This window comes from Ambystoma mexicanum, chromosome 5q (genome assembly GCF_040938575.1).
Source record: "Ambystoma mexicanum isolate Mex_15411 chromosome 5q, UKY_AmexF1_1, whole genome shotgun sequence".
Lineage (NCBI taxonomy): Eukaryota > Metazoa > Chordata > Amphibia > Caudata > Ambystomatidae > Ambystoma > Ambystoma mexicanum.
The window spans coordinates 517,110,219-517,123,419 of NC_090933.1; the positions used below are offsets into that span (position 1 = coordinate 517,110,219).

At 43.5% G+C, this 13,201-nt stretch overlaps 1 protein-coding gene across 21 annotated transcripts in view; it reads left to right on the forward strand.

The window, feature by feature from the left end:
• DTNA (dystrobrevin alpha) overlaps positions 1-13,201 on the forward strand; it is a 742,978-nt gene that overhangs the window by 601,349 nt on the left and 128,428 nt on the right. For 20 of the 21 annotated variants that reach the window (XM_069621000.1, XM_069620998.1, XM_069620999.1 and 17 more), the window contains one exon: positions 2,192-2,351. In XM_069621000.1, the coding sequence (XP_069477101.1) occupies positions 2,192-2,351 (160 nt within the window). Of the gene's footprint in view, positions 1-2,191; positions 2,352-13,201 lie in introns of those variants that run through there. The other variant, XR_011278596.1, reaches the window with a different exon arrangement.

Genomic DNA, 13,201 nt, shown 5'->3' on the forward strand with positions numbered 1-13,201 from the left:
GGCGATGCTGGCCTGTGAGCTAAGCAAAACCTTGGAGAGTAAGTGAAGGGGGCTGTAACCCAAGGAGATTCCCTGCTCTGCACGATCTCCAGTGCGCATGTCCCCTACAAAGGAAGCTCACATTTTGTGTGTGGCTCTATGAATTAGTTGGAATGTGGTCAGGTCATTAGCTATTAACATTCGGACATTGTAGGGTGTGCACCGAGGACAGTACAGCAGTGTGGGCCTCTGTGTACGTGAAATGTAACCCTGGCGTGTCCCCTTTTAGGACAGCCAGATCACGTGAGTCGGGGAGAGTACCCACCAGATCGTGCAACTATACATTCAATCTCCCTTTGGCTACAGTGAAAGAGTTCATGTTGCATGTTTGCCAGAGATCAGCAGTCAAACAAGGTCTCTCTCTCATCGTCCATTTTGAACAAGTTGTAGGGCAAACCTCTCTCTCTCTCTCTCTCTCTCTCTCTCTCTCTCTCTCTCTCTTTCTCTCTCTCTCTCTCTCTCTCTCTCTTTCTCTCTCCCTCTCTCTCTCTCTCTCTCTCTCTCTCTCTCTCTCTCTCTCTCTCTTGCTCTCTTTCTCCCAGAATTTCCTAAACTACTGACTGGGTTGGAAATGAGAGGGACCGGAGTTTTGGGGCCATTCTGGGACCATACCGACCCCCCACCAATATTCTTGCAGCCTTCAACATGGGGTGCAAATGCCAGTTTGCTCAGCTCTCCAAGATGCGTGCAGCCTTCATTAGGGTGGTGATCTTATTCCTGCAAGGCGCGTTGAGGCTTCCATTTTCTCCGGGGGTGAAGCAATAAATAGTCTTCAAAAGAGGCTGGGCTAGAAGGCGCCAAATCCATATTGATTAGCTGATTAATAATCTCATTATTGGCGTTGCAACCTTTGCAGGAGAAATTGCACTCCCTGGCCAATCCTGAAACCATGACTGATTGTGAAGCCTGCAATCTTACCTCGAACTGTTGAGTCTGTCAGCGGTGGAGAGCGTACCACTACCCTTTGCTCAGAGCGGATATGTCCCAGTCTTGTTTTCTTCAATACAAACACAGAGTTTGCCCCTTTTTGGATCCAGTGGTTAATTGAGCATTTGGTCATTTATCGACCATTATTAGCCAAAAAGTCTAGTTACATGTCTTTTGGTAGCGTATCGTTTTAAGAAAAAACTACTGGTTCCGTTCCCTTCGTTATCACAGGTTTGTGTGTTAGCTTTGCTTCCTCTCCATCTTGAGCCTTCACCCTTTAGCAATTAGTTGTACCAATGGCTGGAAGCAGATATCTCAATTTTGTATGAATAGCTACTGGTGTGGAATGTGATTTAGAATGAATGAACATTGAATCCCTGCATGCCTCCCCTTCCCCGGGTAGAACTGGAGCAAAACCCTTCTCTAGTGAATAGATTTATGGAAATTGTCAATCTTGCCCTCCTCCTTGGGGCTCGAAGCAGAGACTCTCCCCTTTGGGTTATCCTGTCTTAGATGTAATCGTTCTTCTAGACCAGGTCCTGCTGCTTCAGAAATCCTTTGCTATCGCTTGGAATCGTAGGCAATAGAAAACAAACCATCCGTTGAAGGTCCACACACCATAACATATCCGTATTGTCAATAGCTTGCATTGTACTATCAAGTCAGGGCCTACAGATAGGCACAGCAGTGCCATATTGTTGGGAGATTTCCATGATCTTGTTGCACCGAATTCTGACTTGTAAGATGCGTTTCCCCTGTAAAAGTAGGCGCACAATCAATAGTTGTTGGATTTGGTATGAAGTCTGGGAGCATGGTTGTGCAGCTTAGTTTATTATGCTAATGGGAAAAGAGCAAAGACACGATTGCTTTGCATGTTTTCTTGATCTTTTAAGATTTCAATATTGTATGCACTTCCATGGATGTGAAACCTTGCATATTTATTCCCAACATATTCACACCTGTTACCAGTTTTGCGCACACACACGCACTTGCAAACAGACCGCTATTGTCCAAAAAAAACCCAGGCAGCATTTTTCTGGTTAAGTACTATGCACTCTGGCGCTTTGAGAATGTTTTCCACAGAAGTTTCCTTGAAATGTGGTCTGACTAGTGTGCGCATTCAGGATCTAACTTACAGTAGTTACTCAGACCAGCAGGGGCGAATAACAGCATGCCGTTGGTTGCTTTTTGCAAGTCTACTTCACCTTTTTTACTTGCTTTCCAGACCCAAGGGGCAGGCTCCCCTCGTTCCTCTCCAAGTCACACCATCAGCCGGCCCATTCCGATGCCCATCAGGTCTGCGTCCTCCTGCTCTACACCGACCCACACACCGCAGGACTCGCTGACCGGGGTTGGTGGAGATGTACAAGAAGCTTTTGCACAAAGTAAGTTCTTTTACCACTTGTAGTAAAGAGGCAAATGGAGTCTCTGAGCAAGTGTTCACATTTTAGGATTGTGAGGATTAGGTTAATCCTAGAAAATAACATTTGCAAAGCTCAACGCATAGATCGGCATCATGACATAACACCAGCCCCAATTGCATGCGTCTTTCTCTCTGTGCATTGAGATCAGGCCTCCTACATTGGATCTGAGTGTGCACTGGTAGTGGGTAATGGAGCGTTGGGGGGATTATACGCAGCTGGATGCATTATGGCACCTTGCCTTTATTGCACAAATATGTATATATATATATATATTGTGTTCCTTAGGCATTTTTAACAGACTCTTAAAATAGGAGATGGCCCAACTTAAAAAAAAACATCCCTTAAATATTTGCAGGTCACCCTAGCCTAGACCATAATTGGGGTCCCAAAACCCACTATAAACTCTTGGAGGAATCCAGGAGGGTGGTAAAAAAAAATCTAAGACAAGTGTACATCTTGCAGTAAACATTTCCTGCTAGAAATATTGTTTAAAATACATTGCAGCATTAGCGAATACAGGAGGGTACTCCCATCAACATTCCTGCTTGGGGGGCGAGATCTTCGCACATTGAGACCAAAAAGTAAAGGCGAGGCTGCCCAATACCAAGGAGCAATGTTTCGCTTTCTCCTCCAGCTTAGTTGTGGTTTAAACAAATGTCAAGAAAAGGATTAACTTTTAAGAGCAATTACAAACAACAATCCTACAAAACCCATGATTCATGCAGCTGCGTTGTAGTCATTACATGAAAGAAAAGTGCAAATAGACTAATATGTGCTTAAAGTTCACAATACTAAGACCAGTCCCTTGCCTAATTGTAAAATACAAACTACAGCTTGACATGCATGACTAATGTATGCAATAGATGGAACATACATACATGTTTGTAAAAGCCTAAAACATCACAGTAGTCAATGACTGATATGTTTAGTCACTGTTAAATCATAGTGGTTTGGTTGTTAGATAAACATTTGATAATGAATTGATAACTCAAAACGCTATTGACTACCAAATGTGGATGCTATTATGACCATAGTGGTTATTGTATTTGGATAACAGCTGATACTGTGTCCTGAAGTTAAGAGCACTTCTAATTATTATAAGGACCAAAGAATGGGCGATACATGTCATCAGACGTGTTACTGCATGTGTATCTCCAGAATTTAAGTAAAACAAAATATATACATATGCATCCTACATTACTAATGAGTAATCAACTATGTAAATGAGTTATAAATGCATAGCAACTAAGAAGCTAATGTGTAGGGTAAAGTGCTATTTGATCATCATAATGTGCAAAGGTGCAAAATAACTATGGGAACAAACACAGAAACAATGATGTATTTCCCAAGTACACGAAGACATGAGTGTGGAGAATGACTCCTTATTGAAACCAATTGATGACATGATAGAATTAAAATGGTTCTCTTAATGCATTCACATTTATAAAAATGTCATGAATAATACTTGACGTGCATTTCATTGTGTTATTTTACAGGGGAAATATCCGGTTACATTTACCTGTGTGAAGCATGCCACGAGTACATACATTATAATTACAAACACGGTGTTCGATACTTTATAAGAGACGAGGCAGTTAATAGACTTCTCTCACCAATGTAAACAAGTGTCCAGAAACGAATACTCTTGAAATGAATAAACAGATGAAAGTGCAGAATCATATTACTGGAGAATGAATCCCAGATGTAAATGAGAAGAAAACCCCTATAGGAAAACATGGTAACCTTCTGGCTGTTCAATCCATAAGGGATTTTACAGTTGAATATCACACATTCAGTCTTGTTTCAAGACATTTAAGGGTTAATTCCCAATTTCCTGCTCGTGGATGGCGAACATTTTACTTCGCCCACTTTAATCGATTCCTTTCATCATGGTCAGGGAAATGAACGGCTCAAGTATAGATTGGGTCAGCGTTATTAATGGCCCTTAAATGTTCCAGAATGCAGATTTTAAGTTTATGTACCATGTTCCCAAATATATAGTTTGGGGGCAAGGACATAAAAGGCCATAGACCACAAATTAAATGTGCCCACTTCAAACCTGAGATTTCAAAACGGGAGGTCCTTAGGAATTGTTTGCAAATACTAGTGTCTGGCATGGGGACTGCACTCTAAATTTGACCAATTATGATCATTCAAAGCCGATGATTAATGACTTTTCTACATAGCACAAAACACTTCTCTTCGTGGTGCGATTAGTAATGTAAGGGTTGGCTGCCACACCCTTAACAAAACACAACAATATTACTGTGCGGACTATAACGGCCCAGCGCACTGCCAGCACTCATTTAATATATGATCCTAGGCTCTTACAACTCTCAAATAATGGTTCAAGCAATAATCTCAGCCAATCTTAAAGTAAACACCATATGAATGTTTCAAAAACTGTTATGCTAACGACCTGTCTGTGTCAAACAGGAGAATTGTTTTGAACACTTACTGATATTAAGATTGCATTTTTTGTTGATGCGTACTAATGATTTATGCAATAATGGGTTTCACAAAATGTATGAGGCCCCGACCTTATACTGGGACAATACGTCTGTTTGTGCCCTTTCGTTTTTCTTTACTTTAAGATTGGCTCAGGTTATTGCTTGAGACGTTATTTGAGACTTGTAGAAGCCTAGGTTCACACATATGTGCTGGCAGTGCTCTGGGCTGTTATAGTCCGGACAGTGGCATTGTTGTTTGCAAATACTGCCTGGGCCACAGGCAAAACAAAACTCTGATGTATTCAGCCAGCATTAGGTTTTTGGTACAGTATAATGACTTCCAACAACCAAGTTAGCAGTATTTTTTTACCACGTTTGTAACACATTTGTGGTTTGGTGTTCAGCACTGATTGTCAGATTGCATCTTATTGTAAGGGGTGACTGTTTGTTCAAGATACCTCTGATTTGGGGGGATTGTAGCCTGTGTGCAGTGATGAATGTCATATTTGCAGATTCAGGGTTCTTCAACTTGGGCTTTAATAGTTCCTGTTTTGGAATGTTGGTCACTTTGCTCAAAGCTTTTTTCATCACTCTGGAGAGTAACCTCTCTTTAAAACGTGCTCTCTGTGAGAAATTTGAAGACACTCTCACAACCACTCCCGAGGGATCTTCTGTTCAGGTGGCCTGGGGAGGGCCATTGCTTTAGGATCCCGACCCTGGGGGCAGACAAGAGAGGGAGGATCACCTGAGTGCAGGGTCCGTAGGGATTGGGGAGAGGGTGCCTGACGCCAAGACATGGTAACCCCTTTCCCTAACACTGACTTACCCTCCCTCCCCTCAGCCTTCATGGGCTACTTCCATTTATGCCCTATTTTACCCTGCAAGTTCCAACCAAGTACTAGGAAGAAGCAACCAGGAGTAATGCACACTTCCTATCGCCAACACCACTCCAGTACTGAGCCGAAAAAAAAGAGGAGCATGAAAGCATCCTGTACTGAAGGTCAGGCATGTCCCATTGATTGGGTTCAATATGGTCAGACAAGACAAATCAACAACTTACACTTGAAGCCCCTTAATAGGACTCGGGTGTATAAAGGAGGGAAACACAAGCCACTGAGAGGAGGAGAACCGCCGTGCTGGGAAGAGACTCAGAAGTCTGAACAACAGCATTGATCCCAGAGGACCTACAGCTGGGGAGTGCAGGAGCGGCAGCCTTCGAACTGGAAGGTAGGCAGCTGGAGCTGCCAAACTGATGAGAGACTGTGACAGACGCCGGTTGACCCGAGACCCAGACACAGCTGGAGCTGGAAAAGTCAGCCGCAAACAGGGGAGACGTAGCCCGCGTCTATTGTGAAGCAAGAAGCCGAGAAGGGAGATTGGAGCGTGCCCGACATCCATGGCGGTCTGCCTCCCTGCTACGGAGAAGGTGAGCAGGAGCAGCAGAAACCACTGCTGTAGAGACGCGAGGAGCTGGGGAGTGTAAGAGAACATGGGAAGACCAGAGCGCTCCCAGGGGACCGCGGGCAAGTAACAGTCCAAGTGAAGGTGAACTATATAAAATACCGAACTGAAAGGAAATTACTATTTGAGCAAGACCACATTCTATTGAATACCAAACTGAATTGAAACCGCTGATTGAGTATATTGAACACTGAACTGCTGAATGGAAATACTATCTGGAATAAGATTGTGAAACATTGAATACCGAAAGAGCATTTGAAGTTAAACAGACATATTGAATGTCAAACTGTATGTGAGCAGCACTGTAAGCAAAACGAAAGCATGTAGAAAATTGAACAATCACTTGAGTATTTTAACTACCAATGTAAGAAAGATTCATAAATATGTGGCAAAGACAAAAACTGATGCAGAAAATTGTTACATTAACCAAAGAGAATACAAGTATGAGAAGTTAAGAGCTTGAGGCAGAAGAGCCGGTGAAGGGGCCAAACAAGGCTGAGGGCTCTTGTGGTTGTGTAACCTGTAGTCGTGGACTGTGTGGTCTGACAACTGCGCCTAGACCAGAGAGCCCCAAATGATGACAAGCAAAGGATATTGGAAATGAGCCACAAAGAACTGTGAATCAGTTGTAAAGCAAGCCACAAGCTGGGTGAAGGGCACCCATTGTTTTCTTGTATGGAACATTGAACAGATGAAATCGGTGTAAGTGCTGCAGTGAAATCTTGGGGAAGGGAACCCTCAGTTGGGGAAGAATTGAGAAATGCTGTGCTGGGGGAGGGAACCTCAAGACCACCTTTTTGTGTGAACGGTACTGTATTGAGCTTGGGGAAGGGAACCTCCAGCTCTTGTGGGACATTGTTGAGGCAAACAGCTATTGGAACTGTGTTCATCTTGGGAGAGGGAACCCAAGAAGAACTCTTAAGCTAAGAACTGCTGAGACTTTACTTTTCAACACTATTTCAGTTGGTTAAGAAGAACCCCACTCAATGGTATTGCTAGCTGTGAGGGCAAGCATAGGTTTTTGACACAGACAGACTTTTCATTTGGACTCGCATACATCTCTTAGTTTACTTTAGGCAGGAGAAGTTCCTACCTTAGCTATAGGGCAAGTTGAGCCTTACACCGTCCTGACATTAAAATAAAAACATTCTTTGAAACTTGAAATCTGTTGTCTGTGTCATCGCTTGATACCATGTATGTCTTGCAACTCCTATTATTGCAAGTATCAAGGAATTCACTATGTAATGATCAATTCCTTCTAGCCCTAAAACTATGCACATGGAATATTATGGACATTACTAGGTGGGTGGATGGAAGAGGCATGTAAAATAGAATTACATCTTGGTTTGGATTTGTTCACCATTCACCTTGATGAGTAGGTCAAAACCCTCTATTTGGATTTTACTGTGACTCATGGTGAAATGTAGACTCTAAGCAAAGCAAAAATAAGTGGGCACCACTTTGTAATATTCGCTCAGGATTAAAAAAAATAAAATAAAAATTGCAGATATTCACTAGTTCTTAAACTTAATAGTGGAGTGTTCAGGAGCTGACTGCGACGAGTCTGGAGACACCCTGACTCAAAAAAATACATGTGAAGCAGAAGACTGGGTAAAATAACCTAGCCACACAGTTGCTCTCGGTTAGTCCCAACCTGGGATAATGAATTTCAAAAAATGTCTGTGAATCACTTGTATAATCATTAAATATGTAGATAGGGTATCCAAATGGGTACAACTCCTCAAATGATGAGTCTGTGCCTTGTTTGTTGTATAAATGGTTTATAAGCAGAAAAGTAAATCTCAAAAAAATAGTAGTCACTAATAAATTCTTAGTGAGGAAGCGGCCAACACATTCTAAAAAAACAGACTAAATATGCCAATGCATTTCGGAGAATGATCTCCTTCATCAGGGCCAGTCTATTACATAGTGAAGAAATGGCATTACAATCAATACATAGGTTGATGCATAGATAGCAACAAATTGTAAGGAAAACAATAACATACCATGTATAGACATTTTCAGGTAATGGTAGATAAAGTCAGAGATAATAAGGTAGGAAATATATGGGCTTTACCTGAAATGTGTGAAGCTGTGTGTAAATCAGGAGGATGCCTGAAGTAATGGGTGTAGCGATCTGTAGTACTTGCTTGAGAGCAATCAATGTTGAGCAGCAAGAATGATCCTGCCGTTCTGAAGTGAATGCAAAGATAGGGTGAGTAAGTAAGGGGGGCACCGTGTATAGATGCCGCTGTGTAAAACAATCTATCCTGGATGTACCTGCCGTGTAGAGAGCTGTCTCTATCAGCGCTTCTCTGCAAGCTGAGCTCGGACGCGAGGCCTAAGGGCTTCCTTGTTTGGCCGTCGCCTGGGCAATGGCATTCTTATATACCACGTGTAGAAATGTAGATTCTAATCATTTTCATTAAGAAATGCTGAAAATGTCTTAAGATTTGATTCCAGGCCCTGCCACAAGACGAACAAGTCATCAATGTAGTGGAGCCACATGTAGTGGAGCGTACTACTACGCGACTTGAACTTAGGTTATAACGACCCCAAAGACCCACATGCATCTAATGTGGCTAGTACCCTAGTGGAACAAGGATTTACCAAAAGAGTGCTCACCCCTTCCCATAACAAAGGCAGAACCCTGGACTGGGTAGCAGACTACAACTGCAACGCCACAATAGCCTCCATATCCCCCCAGATTTGGACAGATCACCACCTCATAACCTTTACCCTAACTACCGCCAAACCCACCCTGGCACCCACACCTCTAGCTCCGTCCATTCCTACCCGGAACAAAAAAACATCACCTGTGACAAACTGCTACCCCTCATCCTCCCTACACTCAACGCTATCCCGGAAAAGCTGTACCCCGAAGCTATGGTTAAAGAATTTAACCACATCATGACCACATCTCTAGATGCCATTGCACCACTCAAACCTAGACAAAGCAAATCCAAAGCCCATCTCAATTCATGGTACACCCCATACCTAAAATCATTGCGCAAACAAAAAAGGCATTGTTAGACATCCTGGCGAGCACAACCTTCTGATGAAAACAAAGCCAACCTCAGCTCCATCACAGCCCTATACAAAAAAGAAATCATCCTAGCTAAACGCGAAACCTAGCCAACTCTAGCACAAAAGATCTCTTTGTCATCCTCAAAGAGCTGGAAGCACCCATCCCTACGCCAGACAACTGCATCAAAGACCAACTCTGGTGCTCCAACATACAGCAAGCCCTAGCAACAAAGTCACTACCCTTCAAACAAAAATTGCCAAGACAAAAGCCACACTCGCCGGCAACAAACCCAATAGCGTCAACCTAGAGCAACCAAGTAACTCTACCAATCACCCCAGATTCAAGTTTTCCAAAGTCACCATCAAAGAAACAGAAAATACCATACTGTCTCTCAAACCCACCAACTGTCAAGGCGACCTATGCCCCGCTCAACTTCTAAAGGATGCAGCCAGAGATCTGGCCCCCTTTATCACGAAACTTATCAACTCATCCTTCTCCACCAATACCATCCCATCCAACCTCAACGAATCATAGGTACTTCCTCGACTGAAAAAGCAGTCCCTAGACCCACTAATACCCACCAATTACCGCCCGATTACTACAGTGCCTTTTCTCTTAAAGAACTTAGATAAAATGGCATACTCCCAGATACAAAAATATGTGGACACCAACTCTCTACTAGGAACTAGGCAATCAGGCTTCCGGCCCAAACATGGGACAGAAACAGCCCTCATAGACCTCAAGTCACAGATAGATGAACTCAGGGATGAAGGGAAATCAGCCCTCCTTCTACTCCTGGATTTATCAGCTGCCTTCGACCTGGTTGATCACAGGGTCCTATGCAGCCACCTGGACTCGGCAGCTCACTTCTCCAGAGAAGCCATAGCATGGATACAATCATTCCTAACCAACAGGACTATGAGAGTCTTCTCTCCTATGGCAGCAGCCAACCCCATCCCCATAATTTGCGGAGTGCCCCAGGGATCGTGCGTCTGACCCACCCTCTACAATATCTTTACCGAGCCCCTTTTCGATAATCTGGACCTTCTGGGTGTCACCTACCCTAACTATGCAGATGGCACTCAGATTCTCCTACCGCTTACCGGTGATTACGACAAGGATTTGGCCTTGGTGAACAAGATATATCTCATCATCCAGGCATGGGTGGCCACCCACGGTCTATGCCTGAATGATGACAAAACGGAGATCATCATCCTGGGCACTCCCTCGACCCTCAAAAAACTCAGCCCCGAATACTCAACATAGACAACAATATTATTACTGTCGCCAAGGAGGTTAAAACTCTGGGTTTCTATCTAGACTCCACTCTCTCCTTCAACAAGCAGGTCAATGCCTTGGCCTCGGCCACGGCATATACATGCAAGTTGATTAGAGCAGGCAAGTCCTTCCTGCCACAGGACAGTTGCATCACCCTAGCCAGAGCCCTCATCTTATCCAGGCTGGACTACTGCAACACTCTATACATAGGAGCCAATAAACAAACCATCAAAAAAATCCAACTCCTACTAAATAATGCGCTGAGAGCAGCCCTAGGAATCCCCAAGAGAGAACATATCTCTAATACCAGAAGAGCCAACAACTGGCTCTCCACTCATGTTAAAATAAAACTAAAAACTGCCTCCCTCACTCACAAATGCTTGAACAATGCAGCACCCCGTTACCTATCCGATAGATTCACTTTGAAGCCTACCTCAAGAATCACCAGACTCGCCAACACCAACTACCTCTGGGTCCCCAGATACAAACGTGCAAAAATCAGAGGCAGCAGCTTCCAGGTCAAGGCAGCACTCCTATGGAACTCGCTACCATCCCCTCTAAGAATCGATCAAACCTATAACAAGTTCCGCCAGAGCATCACCAGTTGGCTCTAAGATTCCGACATCTAGCCACATACCTTGCTGACTTTGCCCGGCACCTCTCTCTACACTGCATGCACCAACCATGCCAACTACTTTGTAAAACTATGCATGCCTTCAATGTACCTACCTGTATATATCGTAATTTTATTGTGCCCACATGTAACCAATCGGCACCTGCACACAAATGTATTTCACATGTTGTAACCAAGCTTTGAATATCCTTATGCCTTGCGCCTGAATACCCTCGGGTTTGGAGCGCACTACAAATAATAAACTCTAAACTAAACTAAACAATATTGTCAATCCATTGATTTTGGATATTGTTCAGATCAAAGTCATCCTCCCAAAAGTCAATAAATAAATTGGCATAAGCAGGGAAAACTTTGTGCCCATCACAGTCCCTCTGCTTCATAAATAAAATTCCATAGTGAAAAGGAAGTCGATATGATTCGAGACCAAATTGATATCAAGAGGGACTCGTTTGTGTACGCCAGATACGAGACTGTTATTTTAATCAAAAAGTATTCTTCTGCCTTCAGTCTGTGTGGGAAATAGATGTCTTTATAGACACTCTAAAGTTACAAGTATATAGTCAGATTCCCAGGGTACATTATTTATTCTTTTACGGATGTCACCTGAATCTTCTACATAGGAACGAAGGGCTGTAACAAACGGAAGGAGATGAGTCTACAAAACCGGATAATGGTTGAGATAATTTATGTATACAGATGACTATTGATCTACCAGGTGGATGTTTCTTGTCCTTATGAATTTGGGAAAATAAATAAAACAAGGCCTTCTGCAACTGAGTCACTGGTACCCAGGACCCTGCCACTGGAGGCTACTGAACCCTGCAAGTGCTCTCAACAAACCTTGCAGGCTGGAAAGGGAAAATGAAACAAGTCACCTTGACCTCTGACACCATGAACCGGGTCTGTCAGTGACTGTGGAAACCCCTCCTCAAGATGCCTTTTGGCCGTGCTCAACTGACGTTGAGATGCTACAGGACTGCAGTTTTGACTCTGGCATTCCAAGTACTTCACACCACTCATCTAGTGTTCGAGCTGTTCATAAGCCCACTTGAAGCAGAACAGCTCGACCTGTTCGCTGGTCTGACTCTGTGGAAGCAACCGACTCCCTGCTTGGCCTGCGATTTAATCCAGTGAAATTGTCTCAACCGGACCTGAACACCAATCTGACCTACTGGAAGCCATCGAATCACTGATCTTGTACGCTGACTCAACCCAGCCGTAGCATCTCTCACTGCCGACTCAACTCACCGGAAGACATCAACTCGACAAGTCTTGAATGCTGACTCGATCCATCAGGAACCCGGGCCTCAAACACTCTTGACGCCAACTCGTCATTGGAAAAGAATGACTCGACCATCTCCACACCAGATTGGCTGCAGTAAAGCACCTTGAAGCTTGGCTCAACACATTTGAGCCCCAAAGACAAGAACATAAGTTATTTGAAGAGACTCTGTCCCCATGATATGCCTTAAAAGACCTCAGTGACCTCCAAGACCTACTTTGCTACTTTAAAAGAAAAACATCTTCATGAACTCTCATTTAGTTGCTAAAGGCTTTGAATGAGCAACCCTGTCTCCACACCCAGGGACAGTCTACTACCTCTGTGTTTTTGTTTACAGGGGTTTTCCAGTAGTGCTTTTATTAGTTGGGTGCATTTTTGTTAGTTTGATTAAAGATCCTATTTTTATAGAAAATTGGTTGGACGTTATTTTATTTTGGTTCTACCAAACAACCACTTGTTGTTTGGATTGGTTCTGTACCAGCTCACACCCCTCCTGCAGAGTGCAGCCTGTCCTCAGCCCATTTGAGCAAAATAAGCCAAGGAGGTATACCTGTCTGGCTTTGCCTCTTTCCCCTTCAACATTGGGATCACTGCTCAATTAGTATTAGTGTGAGGCTGAGTAGGCGCTTTAGCCAGAACTCATCCCTGTATTTCTGCAGAGCTGTAGTCCTTTTGTCA